The 16,559-nt window shown below is 39.9% G+C and overlaps 2 protein-coding genes and 1 long non-coding RNA gene across 5 annotated transcripts in view; 1 reads left to right on the top strand and 2 right to left on the bottom strand.

Annotated features, from left to right (window-relative positions):
* Positions 1–16,559, bottom strand: part of LOC135800108 (protein groucho-like) — a 27,407-nt gene extending 10,848 nt beyond the window's left edge. For both annotated transcript variants that reach the window (XM_065313230.1, XM_065313231.1), the window contains exons 1-4: positions 15,921–16,559; positions 7,192–7,289; positions 7,068–7,131; positions 1,649–1,693 (exon numbers count right to left, since the gene is read on the bottom strand). In XM_065313230.1, the coding sequence (XP_065169302.1) occupies positions 1,649–1,693; positions 7,068–7,131; positions 7,192–7,289; positions 15,921–15,983 (270 nt within the window). In that variant the 5' untranslated portion in view covers positions 15,984–16,559. The remainder of the gene's footprint in view (positions 1–1,648; positions 1,694–7,067; positions 7,132–7,191; positions 7,290–15,920) is intronic.
* LOC135800119 (uncharacterized) overlaps positions 1,309–16,559 on the top strand; it is a 34,088-nt gene continuing 18,837 nt past the window's right edge. Inside the window, exons 1-2 of one of the 2 annotated variants that reach the window (XR_010550106.1) lie at positions 1,309–1,433; positions 7,615–8,137. This is a non-coding gene — a long non-coding RNA (uncharacterized lncRNA). The remainder of the gene's footprint in view (positions 1,434–7,614; positions 8,138–16,559) is intronic. The other variant, XR_010550107.1, reaches the window with a different exon arrangement.
* Positions 2,127–6,715, bottom strand: LOC135801026 (sodium/potassium-transporting ATPase subunit alpha-2-like). Its single transcript, XM_065314390.1, has one exon. The coding sequence runs from the start codon at positions 6,569–6,571 to the stop codon at positions 3,407–3,409; it is 3,165 nt and encodes a 1,054-aa protein (XP_065170462.1). The 5' UTR covers positions 6,572–6,715; the 3' UTR covers positions 2,127–3,406.

The raw sequence follows: 16,559 nt of genomic DNA, 5'->3' as shown, positions 1-16,559 counted from the left end.
GCGGTCAGTTGTGGTTTGTGGAGGCGGAAGGGGGGCGGCCGCATGACCGCATGCCGCCGTCGGCGGCTACCGCCTCCGCAAAACCGCCGCCGCAACAACTGTGCATCGTGCATGCACTATGCGCATGCAAGCCACCAAAGCCACGCCACCCGCAGTACACCAGTACAAAGTCGACATCTCGCTGGATGTATATTTGGTTGCCTATAGTCAACAATCCATAAAATTTCGATATCCGAGGGTCGGAAGTGGAAAATTTCAGCCAGGCACTTGTGTACGCGTGTCGGACACGTGCCGAAGGGTTCGACTCGACCTTTCCACCCCATTTAACAGCGGTGAAGCATAAGTAAACATTCACCAAACGATCTTTTATATTTTAAAGCATAAATTGCATGTTTTGCTTTGTTAGATGTAAAAAGTGATAGGCAACCAAGTGTACTGTTACTTTTTGACGCGAACACAAATCCCACTTATGTTTGCGTCGATTTAAGACCAACTTCTCCCCTGTGGAGTGAGATGGCGACACGTGCGTCGCATACGAAATCGCCGCGTCATTACGAGGGGAAAACTCCGACGTATCTTCTCTTCATCGTCGACCTAACATTCTAACCTCACACGGAATGCGCGCCGAATACGAAGCCAGGTAAGTGCGCGCGATGGGGATGATTCCCGTGCGGCGAATCGCAAATAAACGAGTTATTCGTGTCACGATTTCGTTCAATCGAGCAAGATCTTCGACGTCCTACCCTCGCACGCGAGCGGAATAACTTAATTCGAGAGTTTCTCGAATTGAAGATAATCTAACTTTGCGAAATAAAAGGATACACATTTGTAGTTTGTAGCGGTTTGAATTATAGGGGAGTGTGTTTGGTTGCCTAACGTTAACATTGTTTACATTTTAATTGGATTTTTATTGTTTTAAGGTAAAATTTTGTTAAAATCTTATTGGAAATGTTATAAAATTAAATAATATTGAATTCTTAATTGTTTATTATGATTTTTAATGTTTTTTAATGATTTTTTATGTTTTTAACTGTTTTAGGTTCATGTGACACTTGGTGTATCAACAGTTTCTTTCTTGGTAAGTGTTTGGTTGCCTAACATAAAATTTTTTACTTTTTTAAATAATTTTTAATGATTTCACATAAAATCAACTAAAATCTTATTAAAAATCATATAAAAATTAAATTATAATGATTTCTTAATTGTTTATTAAGTTTTTAATGTTTTTTTAATGTTTTTCTTTTAAATTTATTCAAATAACACTTCGTGCATCATCGGCTCGCGGCGATTAACCGCGCAACGGTTTCCCCCTTTGACAATCACAGCATCAGCCGGCGTGCGGGTCGTGCAGACGCTCCGCGAGTTTTATTGAAAAAAAACCAGTGTGAAATCACCGTGCGACAGTCCCAAACGCTGCGAATCGATTTATCCAGGTAGGATCTCGCCGTTTATTATATTTTTTACGATGACAATACGCGCGCCGCTTCGTAATCTGCACGAAAAGTGTTTGTAACCTGCAACGCATGACTTGCAACTTCGGCGTCACTTTGCACCACTCCGAATGACGTCACAAAACTTAACACACGCACATACAGTGTTTATAATAATAATTTTTATATAAATAAAACAAAATAGAATAAATTCATACCTGTTTGTGCATTTCGACGTTGAGTCCATACGACATTTCGTAATACTGCAAAAACAAAACACAAATTAATCAATTTTCAATTATTCGCTGGTGCAACAAAAACAAAAACACGCCGCGCGCTTTTCAATGGCGGACCGAATGTCAATTATAAATAAATAAACACCGATTGCGAATTTATACGCTCTCCGCGCGCGCAGTGTGTGTATTTGTTAGCGGCGCACATTTTATATTTATTTATATTAATATTTGATATATCCGGGAATTTCATCGCATGTCGATTTCGAAATCGTGCATTTACTTTCGTATTAATTAATATTAATATTTAATAACGAAATTGCGCAAATATTGCATATTCGCCGTCATTAAAATAAAATAATTTAAACGCTAAAATTAATATTTCAATATCAATAGATTTTATTTTCCTGATTCGGCATCAAATCAAAATTTATTTATTTTTTAAAAAATCATGAAATTATTTTATTAATTACATAATTTTCGCCATTAAATTTTAATTAATTTAGTTTATGCGTTGGATTTTTCCCAACGCAGAATATTATTATCGGCCGACCCGTCGAGAGCAATTACACTAAACGCGGTAATATAATATTACTAATATTCGTAATTACACGTATTAAGTTTTACGCTTTTTGTGCCGCGTCAGCGTTCACTTCACCGGTTGACTAGTCGATTTCTTCTGACCGCGCCGCGCACCACCTTAATTATGATCGTTGTGTGCCACGGCTTGGGCCGGCGTCGATCGATGCGATTCATAAAGCGCGCCCGCCGGCAAACGAAAATTAAGTGCATGCTAAGTATTGTAATAAACTGGCGGAGCCGGCGCGCGGAGGAAACGCGATCGCTGGATGAGGTCGCGCAATAAAAATAAAAATCCTAACGACGTCGTAATTAATGTTCGAAATCAACGTACAATGTGTCCACAAGTATTTTCAGCATGGAAATTTGCTATTTATTGGGTTTTATGTGAGGTTAGGTTGGATATACAGGGTGTTTTTCATGTAAATTTGGTAAATTTTGCAAAAAAATTTGTTTTTTTTTTTGTTTTTTAAAGGTATTTTTCAAGGGTTTAGAAGATGGGAACTGTGCGGATATTGTAGAGAACCTCGGAAATTACTATATACCGTTTACAGATTTCAAATTTTCGTATTTTTACCTAAGTTACGGGGAGTTTTCTACGCAAATTTGGTGAAATTTGCAAAAATTGTCTATTTTTGTCCATTTAAAGGTACTTCCCAAGGGTTTAAAAGGTGGGAAGTTTGGGCATCTTGTAGGGCGGCTCGAGAATTATAATATTGCGTTGACAGACTTAAAATTGTCCTATTTATACCGAAGATACCGGGTGTTTTCCATGCAAAACTTGGTAAAATTTGCCTAATTGTTCATTTTTGATAATTTAAAGGTACTTCCCAAGGGTTTAAAAGGTGGGAACTTTGCCCATCTTCTAGAAGGGTTCGAAAACTATTATATCCCGTTGACAGACCCGAAATTGTCCAATTTTTACCAGACATACAAGGTGTTTTCTTCTGAAGTTGTAAAATTTTGACGAAAAAACAGTTTTCCAGGGCATTTTAGGGCTCTTCCAAATACCTAAATAGTCTAAAGGGTGCTGATATTGAAATGGGTCTCTTCTATTATATTCCACCGTTGAAAAACCCCAAATTACTCTCTTCTATCACGAGATACAGAGTGTTTTCTGTTGCCAAATTTGACAAAAACACAAAATTCTTCATTTTTTCTTCTTCAATAATAAGTATTCCGATAAAACCATCCATCCGGATTCTGTCGAATGATATACTTCCGAATTTCATCATAGATAAAAATCAGCACAGCAAACGGCAGCACCGGGCACATGACCACATAACAGTTAACCGGATGAAAACCCAGCTTGACATTAATATAGGGGCAATAAACCACAAACGCTGACAACAACACCTCAAACAACAATCCTTTGATCATCACTCCATTAGTAAACCCATGCTGGGCCAGTGACAATCGCCTCGTCTTACTGATAAGACAATCCGAAATCTGTGTAACCACCAGCGCCAAAAAGTACGCCGAAACACCCATGCGTTCCAAAGTCATGCGATCCTCATGCGTCCATTCCACATTGTACGAATCATAAATAGCATTAGATTCTGAATACCATTCATCCTGGATATTTATCAACCTGTCCCAGAGAAACCCATATTCTGCCATGGTGAAAAAATACGATGCCAGACTCCCAAACGTTTGTAGAGTACCAATATTCAGGTAACAGAAGAGAATCAGTTTCATTCCAACGAGGTTATCAAATTTAGGGTCCCGAGGAGGTCTGTCCATGATATCACTCTCTGCGGGTTCATAGGCGAGGCTTATCCCTGGCCAGAGGTCCGTACCCACATCCAGGATCAACACTGCTATGACCGTGATGATTCTAGGTGTCCCCAACATAAGATAAATCACGAAAGGTACCACTTCCGGTATGTTTGAGGTTAGGATATAGGCGATAGACTTTTTGAGGTTATCATAGATGATCCTACCTTCTTCTATACCCATAACAATAGAAGCAAAGTTATCATCCAATAGAACAAGATCCGCAGCATCTTTTGATACATCCGATCCACAGATACCCATGGCTATACCTATATCAGCCTTCTTCAAAGCTGGGGAATCATTCACACCATCTCCGGTTACAGCTACAATTTTTCCTGTTTTTTGATAGGCTTCTACAATTTGTAGTTTTTGTTGTGGGCTGGTGCGAGCAAAGACCAACTCCTCATACCTCTGAACAATCTCATCCAATTCCCCAGCGGTCATCTTCCGCATATCATACCCTGGTATAACACAAGCTTTACAAGCTTGCACCTCTTGGGGTATCACCTGACTTACAGAAATCTTTCTTCGTTTTGCTATGTCTTGTACAGTGTCATTTTCCGGAGAGATTATACCTACTTTCCTCGCGATGGACATGGCTGTTACTGGGTGGTCACCTGTGACCATCACTACGCTGATTCCAGCTCGTTTGCATTTTGCTACAGCTTCCCGCACACCAGGTCTAGGTGGGTCTATGAGGGACATGAACCCTACAAAACGTAAACCCGTAACAGGGAAGTTGATCATGTCAGAGAATTCATAATCTGCTGTATATTCCGAGGGGAGTTTCAGGTCGGCAAAAGCCAGGACCCTTTCTCCCATGTATCCCAACTCCATGAGGATGTTTACTAGTCTCTTACGTTCGGAATCCAGTAGGGGTAACTCGTGTTCTTCTATCATCACACTTGAACATCTATCTATAACCCTTTCAGGGGCTCCTTTGAGGACCAAAAGGAGATAATCATCATTGGGTCGTTTATGGATTGATAGTTGGTATTTATTCGCGGAGTTGAAGGGTATCTCAAAGATTTTCGGGAATTCTTTCCTGGTCTTTTTTGTGTTGCGGGTTAAGAGTTCCATGCATTTCAAAACAGCGGTTTCACTAGCATCTCCCAGGACAGCCCTTTGCATCACAGGTATGGTCCTCTGGGCTTCTTTAAAGGTAGCCCTACTGCATAATATCGCACATCGGCAGAGGTATAGATAATTATAAGTCGTACCATTTACATATGTAGGTGATAACACATCAAATATATTGTTATCATAATACATATGTGATACGGTCATCCGGTTCTGAGTAAGGGTTCCTGTTTTATCCGAGCAGATTACATTCGTTTGACCTAGGGTCTCAACAGCGTGCATGTTTCTAACCATGCAGTTTTTATTACTCATTCGTTTCGCCATCAGGGTTAAACAAGCAGTGATTGTTACCAGAAGGGCTTCTGGGATATTAGCTACTAGGAGACCTATGAAATATATAAACATTTCAAAACCCTCTTTTCCCATTGACAACCCCAGAATAGTCACTAGAGAAGAAACACATATGGCGTAGATAGTAATAAACTTGATGAATCTCTTCACTTCCTGTTTCATTGGAGTGCTCTCCGGAGCTAATCCGGAAGTTAAGGTAGCGATGTGTCCGATTAGGGTAGCTTGCCCCGTGGCGATAACTATACCCTTACCACCTCCCTCGATGACATTGGTACTGAAAAACGCTAGGTTACCAGTTTCCAAAGGGTTGTCATCGGTTGCATTGACACATCTCGTCTGGGGTTCACTTTCTCCTGTGATAGAACTGTTGTCTACCTTCAGGCTATGACTTTCTATTATTCTGAGATCAGCTGGGACCACATCTCCTCCTTCCAATCTGATTAAATCCCCGGGGACTATCTCCTCTACGCTTACATTGGATAGCACACCTCCTCTGATCACCGTAGCGGTTTTAGGGACCATCTTTTTGAAGCTATCGATGAGTTTACTGTTTTTGTATTCTTGGATAAAACCAAAGACACCTGTGCCTACCAGGATCACGAATAATACTATAGATAGGTACATCTCGTCTAGTTGATCAGGGTGGATGGTGTAGTTGATGGAGAATGCTATCACACTCAATGCTAGACTTCCCCAGAGGATAGCAGCGAACCCTCCGAACATGTAATTCAGGAATACCAAAAACATTGAACGAGTTGCAACTGCTTCCAGTTCATTCCGCCCGTATTTTACTAACATGCGTGCGGCTAGTTCACGTGGTAATCCCTCGGTTAAACTCGTGCGGTATTTGAATTCCAGTTCCTCTAAGGATAATTTATGGTCATTGGTGGAGATTTCCTGTCGGTAGATATCCATGGTTTTCGCAGTGGCTTTCTTGCTGGCACGTCGAAAGTGAAAAGCTTTACTTTTTGATTTTGGGTACAAAGGCCGACTAGCCGTTGAGCGGCCATCTTGGACTGGGGAATGTCTCGGAGTGATGTTGATTGTCTCACCCTCGAGGGTATCATCCGGGTTGAAGGATGATCTGTGTTGGTCTTTTGGTTTGCTGTATTTCTTACCCATGACGTGATATTTATTATTTGTGAAAATTTGTTTTTAATGTTTTAATATTTTCATGGATTGCTCCTTTGAATTGACAAAATAAAATTGATTTTATTATTTTATTTATTATAATATTATCATGCACGGCACGCGCGTGTATTGTGTGGAAGTATAAATTATAATAATGCACGGATTATATGCGAGTTTAATGAATACTAACGACGCACGCGGAATATAAATGTTGAAAAGCGCGACGCGTCACGGAATGCGATACGAAATTAAAATGAAAATGAGCGTATCGATGAGCGACGTGTGTGCAGTAATCAAAATAACATATATACAACCGTGTAGAGAGAAAAACCAGCCAACAACACACTCGCCGGATAAATGGCAATAAATTGATTTTTATCGGCGCATAAATATCGCCATTTTATTTATTCGCGCTCACACTTACCCGTGGGTGTGTGTGGGTGATTGACACATTAAACACGCATGGAATATCATCAAATTCACTTACCATTACGTAATGTCGCTGGATTTCGATTTTTTCGCTCGCTAATTTTTCGCATTCTAATTTTAAACTAGAAAAATTTTTAAAAATTAGAAATTTATTTTTATTAAATTAATTTTTTATATATTACTTGTGGTATTGTGCTTGAAGAAAATTGAATTCCTCCTTTATCCGATCGCATGATTCACCCACGGTGAATTTGAACGGCTGGCCAGGCTGCGGAGGACCCTGTAAAATACATATAATAATGATTATAAATTATTATGTGGACACATTGTATGTTTAAATGATCATTAAAATTACTGTCGCGCACTATAACCGCGCCACCATATTGTTCCGTGTATACATAATGAGTAATTGTTTTGTTATTCGATTTATTTCGATTGCCTCCCGGGCGTGCTGTGTGTGCACCAGCGGCGCGCTAATTAAATGACCATTTTCGTGCCGATTCACGAACAACACAAACAACACACGCACACATGTATACATGTATACACCCAGTTAATGTTTTAATTTTTACACATTAATTTAATTTTTTATATTTTTATTTCAGACTAGCTTTAACCCGCGGCTTCGCTCGCGAATATTTAAAATAATGAAATTGCTTCCGTACGCGTCTGTAGTCACAGAAGAAGTAACAATGAAGTAGAATGGCGGGAAGTTTAAAATGGCTGAAAGTATAGTCTATGGAAGTATAGTGTACAGTCTCCATAGTGTAGTCAATTGGATTTGATGTTGACGTAGCTGTCGGTAATACAGTGTGATAATACAGTGTGATGGTACTATAATACTTAGGTTTGAGCTTCATTGCTGGAATGCTAGATGGCGTTAAAGTTGTCAAATAGCCAGATGCAGAGGAATTATTGGCTAAACAATTTCTTTATTTTATTTAAAATATATATTTTTTTATTAAATAAAAAGTAGCCTATAACCATTCGGGGACCACTAAGAATATGTGTACAAATTTTCATGATGATCGGTTAAGTAGTTTTTGCGTGAAAGTGTAACAAACATCAGGACTTTCGCATTTATAATATTAGTAGGGATACTTGAGACGAGAAAATTCACATTTTAAGGTTAGTGTTTCTTTTTTTTAATTTTTAAAATTTTTGTGTGTGGAAAATTTATGATTTTGTAACACATAGCGCGTTGTACATAATTTCGGCATGTCGAACTTGTTTCGACCCTCGAGGGCCATCCCTGAACAATGCGCACTCTTTATTCGCACAAATGTGAACACAGAACAACGTAGCATATTGTTCGACAAGCAGAAAACCACTGGAATAGTCAATTCAGTTGTTCTGTTCTGTGGTGTTTATAAAATCAACACAGGAAAAAATTGTTAATATTTATTGATCACCTGTGCAAATAAAACACACGTAGCACTGTGATGTGGTGATTACATAGATAATTGCCCGGACGATATTTTGATTACCCTCCTCGGAAGTCGGGTGGTGTTCGTGTGCATGTTCATAACACACCCGCCGCGGAACCCGAAACATCAACTTGGCGGTGGCTGGTGTGGCCGCAACACGAGCGCCCGCACTCGATAACCCTCAATTGGGCCAATAATATGTTTAGGGTCAGATATGCCAAACACCAAACATGGCAACATCGCAACACTCCTCTCTCCAAGGATTTCAGTTTCATGTACTCTCGTATAACATACAAAGTGTTTGGAAAATATGTTATTTTAATTATTAACTTGGTTTGGTGGTAAAGTTGAGTTAAATAGGCATGTGTTTATATAGTATTGGTGTAGTACGGTATCATTATCACTGGCGTTATTATCTTGTCAGTGTTTGTATAGTCATCGACGTCGGTAGTTGAAGCCATAGTTGGCAGAGGGTGAGGGTGTGGTTGAGGTGGCGGCGGCGGCAGGCGGCGTGTATCGATGTAACATCGTCTGTTACATTAACATGCCCATTAAACCGATACAATAACCGCCTGCGAATCGATTCGATATAGTGCGACCGCAAGCACAACGGCGAGGGGTTGTAACACTTCATCAAACTACCGTCAATATATTTTTTTAGGTTAGGGTTCTGTTGAAATTGTAAGTGGGGTATGAATTTTTAAATTTAAAACCGGTTTTCGGTATACCGGTATTTTTTAAGTCAAAATATCGGTTATAAAATGATGTATTATATTGAAAAATACCGGTATACCGAAATACCGGTTATTCGGTATACCGGTATTTTTTAATTTCTTAAATAATCACTAAATGAATCAAATTTCTATGTTAAAAAATAAAAATACCGGTTACTGATACAAATACCGGTATTTCACACCCCTCAACTTGTACAATTCACACCCCCCAACCCCTTGAAACGAGTAGTACAGGGGTAATTGCTGTGTATCCGGTAGTGGTGAGCTAATAGTAATTGTGCAGCCATCAATTCGATAGCCGGACCTAATCGGATATTTGCGGGTTGGTAATTAATTACCTCAACGTCTATGTCTATGCCCATATCCAAGATTTACCTAGCCATACATACCTCTACCTCTTAAACACCCTGTATATATTTCATTATACATTATCGTGTATGTAGCACATGCATTTGTATAATTTTTAAGATCGACGTGCCGCGATACTGTCTCGCTTGAGTGTGATCGGCGCGCAGCGATAAAGACGTTCGGTAATCGCTGAGGAAAACCAACAATAACACACACAACAATGTGACGGGAATTAACATTAACACGCTCGCCGAGCGCTGAGCAAACGATGCGCGACGCGCGCAATACACTCGCACTACTACCACATAGGTTAAAAGTTAAATTGATAAGTAAACTTACTTAACTTGAGTAGAGTCGGAATTGAAACGAAAAAAATATGAGTAAATATAAGGAGAGAGAGAATTAAAATAATAACGAACGGTTATAAAGTATACAAGCGTTAATTACCCATTACAAATGGTGTATGGTGGATTATACAGAGTGTTGCGGAATAAAATTAGGTGAAATAATTGATTATTACTTCTTGGTGTTTTATTGCTGGGTGCAGTAAACAAGTTGTTGGTAGATTGGTAGAAGAAGTAGGCAGGTAACACAACATGCGGTTCGTTAACTTGTTTGTTTTTCCGTTCGCCTAACAACCAACATTCGACGAAGTGTAATTTATTCAAATAAAACCAGTGTTCGACTTGTAGAAACAGTTAGCTATAGCATTATACAATATGCGAAGCTATTCAAGCGTGTAAACTTTTAATTTTTTCTTTTAACGCAGAAAAAAGCAGATAAATTCCTGAGTAATTCAGTAGTTGTGTAGGAAAACATTTAAAAAAATTAAGATTCCCACGATGTGACTTGTAAATTAAATTACTACATCGTTTAATAATATACTAGGTGTTTAATTTATTTTTGACATTTTGAACACTTGGTATATAAAATATTAAATAGTGTTTCCGTTGTGCGGCGGCCGAAAGCGTGACGCACATTATTATTCGTTATTGACTGGTTAAATGCTCTGAAACGTTTTCTTGCGCATATTTTAGCGTAAAAAGTTTTCTTTGCTCCGCCCCCGGAGGGTGTGCCACGCCCACTTTTACGCTCATTGTCTGTTCGCACGATTATTTTAATTATGATAGCGTCTACACACGCGATTTGCCGAAAATATGGGTGTAATTGCGCAAAATGAAACATTTTCAATGGGAAGATGAAATATGTTTGGTATTTGAGGTTAATTATCGTTATTATGCGATTTCCGGTTGGAATTTTTTATTTTTAACTAAATGACATTATTAAGCACAGTGTGACTGTGACACATGTTGCGTTTTTATAATTCGCCTGTTACGGTCCTGGTTGTTGGTTGTGGGACTCGGTGGCTGGCTGGCATTGTTAGTCTTGTGTCGTCTTGCGTTACGAATTATTCATCCGCGGTTGCAAAACCGCGCGCGCCGCTTTTGTGATGATACGATCGCCGGATCGCATAATCGCGCGCGCACACACCGCACAATGAATGTGTCATCGTTGCGTTCTTGTTACTAGTCACGCTTTAATAAAAATTTCACTGAAAAATATTTTTTAGTTTTACATTATTTTTTTTTTGTAATGTGATGTGATGTGTGGCGTATTGCGGTTACACTCGGTGTAGAATGTTGGTGTATGTGCATTGTTGGGCACGCACGTCACACGAGTGTGAAACGAGGTGTATTTCCACGCTCCGCCGGCGCGTGACTAATTCGGCCACTTATTTTTCTCTCCGCCGGCCGCGCCGCCGCCGCTCGCCCGCCGGCCATGGAGAGAACTCTCTCCGCGCGTCAAGCGCGCACCGAGGTAACCATGTAGAACAATTAGGAGATTAGCTCACATACTCTCGTGCGAATTAACTCAAAAATCAATTTTGTACATAGCCAGAGCTCATGTGCGACTGTTTACGGATGAAAATGCATAGAATCGTCATTAAATCGTCCTGCAATCATCATTTGTTGGATTATTTGACGCATCGTTAGATAATCGTCAAAAAATCTTCGTTCAAACGACATAGAATCATCATTTATTGATTTTGTGACGTATAATTAATTAATCGTCCTCAAATCGTCCAACAATCGTCATGAAATCTTCTAATAATGATTCCATGACGATTTTATAAAGATTCATCATCGATTCGTCAAGAAAACGACAAATGACGATCTTCTAAACATGTTACTTTATAAAATACTAGCTTTAACCCGCGACTTCGCTCGCGAATATCTAAAATAATGAAGTTGCTTCCGTACGCGTCTGTAGTCACAGAAGAAGTAACAATGAAGTTGAATGGCGGGAAGTTTAATATGGCTGAAAGTATAGTCTATTGAAGTATAGTGTACAGTCTCCATAGTGTAGTCAATTGGATTTGATGTTGACGTAGCTGTCGGTAATACAGTGTGATAATTCAGTGTGATGGTACTATAGTACTTAGGTTTGAGCTTCATTGCTGGAATGCTAGATGGCGTAAAAGTAGTCAAATAGCCAGATGCAGAGGTATTATTGGCTAAACAATTTCTTTATTTTATTTAAAAAATAATTTTTTTTATTAAATAAAAAGTAGCCTATAACCATTCGGGGACCACTAAGAATATGTGTACAAATTTTCATGATGATCGGTTAAGTAGTTTTTGCGTGAAAGTGTAACAAACATCGGGACTTTCGCATTTATAATATTAGTAGGGATAGTAGGGAAGTAATTTCATGTTTTTATTAATTTTAAAAATTAATTTAATTAATAATTCTGTACGTGTAGCATGAAACTTAATTAGCAGCACGATATAGAATGATTCTCTACGACTGCCGCCGCCTCCGCCCCTCGAATAAATATTGTCGCAACGATGTAATTGTTGCTGATTAAATTCATTACCAAATTTGTACGAATGCGGCGCGCAAACACCACGCGCGCGTCCGCGGTTTTGATATTTTAGGCGCGGGGGTGGCAGGCTCATCAACCCCCATTTACACACGCTCGCCGTATGTGTGTATATTTATTGAGCGAATTGGAATTTGAGTTTCCGAGCAAAATAAATACGCGAACAGACAGAAATTACAACATATTTGGATTACAACCCCACCCCTCACCGCGGGTTGTGATGCGCTGTGCGATGAAGCGAATTAATTCCCATGCACACCGCGCGCACATGAATAGATTAATATTAACTCTTCCTATCTGTCTGCGAAATTAATTATAATTAAATTTTTTAAAGTTGAATTTTTAACATAATTGTTTGGGGAGAGTTTGGGAATGTGTAGGGGTGAGTGTGAGTGTGTTGAATTTATATATCAGGGTAATTTCCGGTTGCGGGCCCCGACGAAATTGCGGTCGCGCGCTGCGGTCGAGCGAAACTATGCGCGAACAATTCGCCGCGGCGGCGGCGGCGGCGGTGACCGCGCCACCCCCGCAACGAGAATGAACTGACCGCTTCGCTTGTGTATGCGCGTGCTCTCGCTAACAGTGAACATTTGTTCATTTCGTGAAATAATTTCATTCGGTTTTGTGATTTATAAAAATTTTGTATTTTTATATGCGAACAAATTAATTTTGTTAATGTTGCATGAACGGAAATGTAATAAACATAAAAATCTAGTGATTGCTTTTAATAGCGCGTAATCAGTTTTAAATTTCATTTGTGAAGCATAAAAGTTGATATTGCATACAATGTGCTCACAGTATTCAATAGTAAATTAAGTATCAAGTAGCCGAATATCAGTTTATGTCACGTTATTACTTCACCCATGACTAAAGGCCGTGACTAAAGTACTTTTCTCATTGTTTTGGTTGTTCGTGTCTAAAATATCACTTTTTGTATCTAAAAACCGTGGAAAACTGTTGAAAGAAGAAAAAGTCCATGTTTTTCATAATTGCATACATTGTGTTCGTATTTAAATTTACTTTACGTCTTACGGTTGTCTATTGTTGCTGTTTAGAGGTAGATTTTATTGCACCTTGTTTGGTGGCTGGTCGTAAACCACCCTTGGGCCGTTTCGCCGCATTAACCATTATCATCACATTAGGCGCGCCGTGTGTGACTTCTTTTCAATAAACCCACCCCTGTGCGCGCAGTCATCGACCTTCCAGTTTGGGCGAATTTTACAGCGCGCCACGGGGTCTTGGGTATTAGGGTGTCTCTATAGGGGGTAGCAGCTAAACGCTTTTGTGTCACGACGTTATATTGTGCGCCCGGAATGCTCAGATTCTGGAATTGACTGCTTGAGCTTTGAGGAGGGTGCAGGGGTGCATTAAGTAGTGTTTGTGCACAGACACGTTTCGCGGTTATAGGGTTGCAAAAGTTATAAATAGCAGCAAGATATAGAATTAAAAATTAAAATTTTATTTGATTGGTAGATTAAGGGTAGTTTTTTTCCGGGGGTAATAAAATGCGAGAGGCGAGTCAAAGCGATTAGTTTATTATTGTGTCAGCATTGTCAGCACTCTGGGGCCATATGTTGCGACATCGCACCCCTCAACCCCCTCAACTTCATCCCCTACAGGGGAAAAAGTTTCCGTCGTACCCTTATGAAATTTTTACGATATTCGATTTCTGGATTTCGTCGAAATGCATACATTTCTATATTTCATCCCCTGCGCAAACACCCAACACAACATGTGAGGGTTGATTTCTCTACCTACCTCTCTTGTACCTCGCTCCGCGCTCTTCAACCCCTGGCGTTTAGCGTGTTTGCGATGCGCGGAGGCGCTCCTCTCATAATATGCCCGCAGAATGAACAAACACCGTGCGCCGAGGGTAGGTTTTAGTAAACTCGACACGCACGTACATTACACGACCGACAAATTCACCCCTTCGACTCTCTCTGCCCCAGCCAGGCTAGGCCCCGATGTGATATCATCCGCGCAGGGCAATACAAACCCAAACACCCTTGAGGGGTGTCTCGAGTACGCCACAATTTCCACTTATACACATACACACACACACATTTAGGTTCTAGGGAGAAGGGAAGCGCACAACAACATAGATCATCGTAATATGATAGCCCATGGGGGATGATTGTGCGCGCGGCGCGTAATCTGTATCGAAAGACCGTGAACTTGTCTATTGGCGTAACAACCCTCATTATTGCAGCCGGCAACAGACAACACAGGCCGAGCAACTGTTATAACTACCCCTAATTTAAGCAGACACTTATAATTCGCCCCTGGTGGGGTTGTATAGGGGCGCCGCGGCCACCATTTTTAATTAACTAAAGGTGTGCGTGTGTGCAGTTGTGTTGTGGAGAGTGTTGAGAGTCGCAAGTTGTTGAGGCAAGACACGGGACGAAGATAGTTGCGGATTGGATCGCGGATGGGTCCATCGACCTCTCGCGTGAGTTCTACGCTTGTCGGGTTTAAGTCAACGCGGCGGATTTGGCTTAAAACTGCGTCAAACTGCGGAAAATGAATTTTTCACTGATTTTTATAAGTAATATCAAATATTTTGAGTGAAAATTCATTATTTTACGTCTTTGGGGTTAAAATTTGGTTATGGCTAAATTTTGTACATAATATTCATTATTCACTCATTTTTTACAAATAATATCGGTTTTTATTAAGTAAAAAGTAATTATTCACAATTTTTTGCAAATAATTTCGCTTTTTTTCTACTAAAAATTGATTATTTTTAATTTTTGCAATTAATATCTCCATTATTCACTTTATTTTACAAATAATGAACATTATACACTCCAAAATAGAACCACTATATTTTTTTAATTAACAACAGGCCGGTAGTAGGCGGTTCACGTCGCGAGTCGGTCGCCAAACGAATAAATTTGCAAACATAAACATGTTTTACACGTATCCCACTTAATTATAACAACTTTACTCGGTCGAATACACGCCGCGCGCGCGCGCGCACACCATGTTACACATAACGACCGGTTCCACACCAACATACACACTTATAGACACACACACACACGCTCGACGCAAAAGTCTCTCTTTATGCACGCCAACACGCGACGGGTGGCGGTTAACAGCGCGAGGACGAAGTAACACGTTAAAAAGTCGTGCCATCGCAATTAATCAATTCCGAGCTTAATGCAATGTGTATCGGCGCGTCGAGGCCCCCTCCTCACCGTAACCCCCACACTTCTTTATATTTTCTTGTTTTGTAGTTACATTATTGCCGGTCGATCGGCTACTGCTACTATTACTACATTAACAAATAATAAATTTAACAGGGACGGACTTTAATTTAGAAAATTTTATTTTTTGGGAATTTTGTTTAGATACGGTCCTGTGCGGCAATAAAACGTAATTAAAATAAGTATGTCCGATGAAGTGGCACTTTGTCTAGTGGACTATCTTCGTCTCTAATTGACTCTTTGAGAGTTGAGTAGGTAGTGAGAATTTTAGACTTTTTTTTTAGGTTTTTGATTTTTTTGATTTCTTACCGTGTGTTGTCGCGCGGCCACGACCGCTGCGGCGGCTGCGTTCATTCCTGCACTCTGGTACATCACACGCTTCGCATCAGCAGCGCATCTTGTGAGTGCGCGCACCGGCGGCTGATGAGCGGCGGCCAATCGATAATTTAAAGAATCGAAGAATTACGACAACTCTCTATACACGCCGCCGCCGTTGTGTATGTTGTGTTGCGGCGCGCTTTTCTCTCACAATTTGCGTCGAAAGGCGTTGGTCGCCCGTCGGAACGCGATCCGTCGGCAAACAAATCACTAACACTTTTAGTATATATTATCAACCACAAAATTCAAATAATAAAAATAATTACGCGCACTTTTTTAATTTAAAAATTTTAAAAAATTAAAATATTTTTAAATTATTAAACACTACACTTTTCAATCTCACATAAAAGTAGTAGCTGAGAGCACTTAATCCACAGTGTATCGATGTATGTGTGATATATATATCCGTTTTGTTTGGGTGTTAATCAAATGCGTGTCACATCCAAAAGCGCACTGCACTGATTATATTATAATCCAAAATTTCGCCGTATACGCGTGAGATGAGGTTAGGTTAGGCAACACACACAGCGCGCGCGCGTATGTATATATACGATGCGCACGTCAGTGCGG

The sequence above is a fragment of the Atheta coriaria genome, unplaced genomic scaffold (genome assembly GCF_025399875.1).
Source record: "Atheta coriaria isolate IRGN ID8LTWV9N9 unplaced genomic scaffold, Caltech_Dcor_3.1 hic_scaffold_10_pilon, whole genome shotgun sequence".
Taxonomy (NCBI): domain Eukaryota; kingdom Metazoa; phylum Arthropoda; class Insecta; order Coleoptera; family Staphylinidae; genus Dalotia; species Dalotia coriaria.
The sequence above is the reverse complement of the archived record's forward strand: the minus strand, read 5'-3'. Positions and strand labels throughout refer to the sequence as shown.

Excerpts from the sequence above, each read along its gene's own strand:
- LOC135801026 (XM_065314390.1), bottom strand. The coding sequence starts at position 6,571 with ATGGGTAAGAAATACAGCAAACCAAAAGACCAACACAGATCATCCTTC.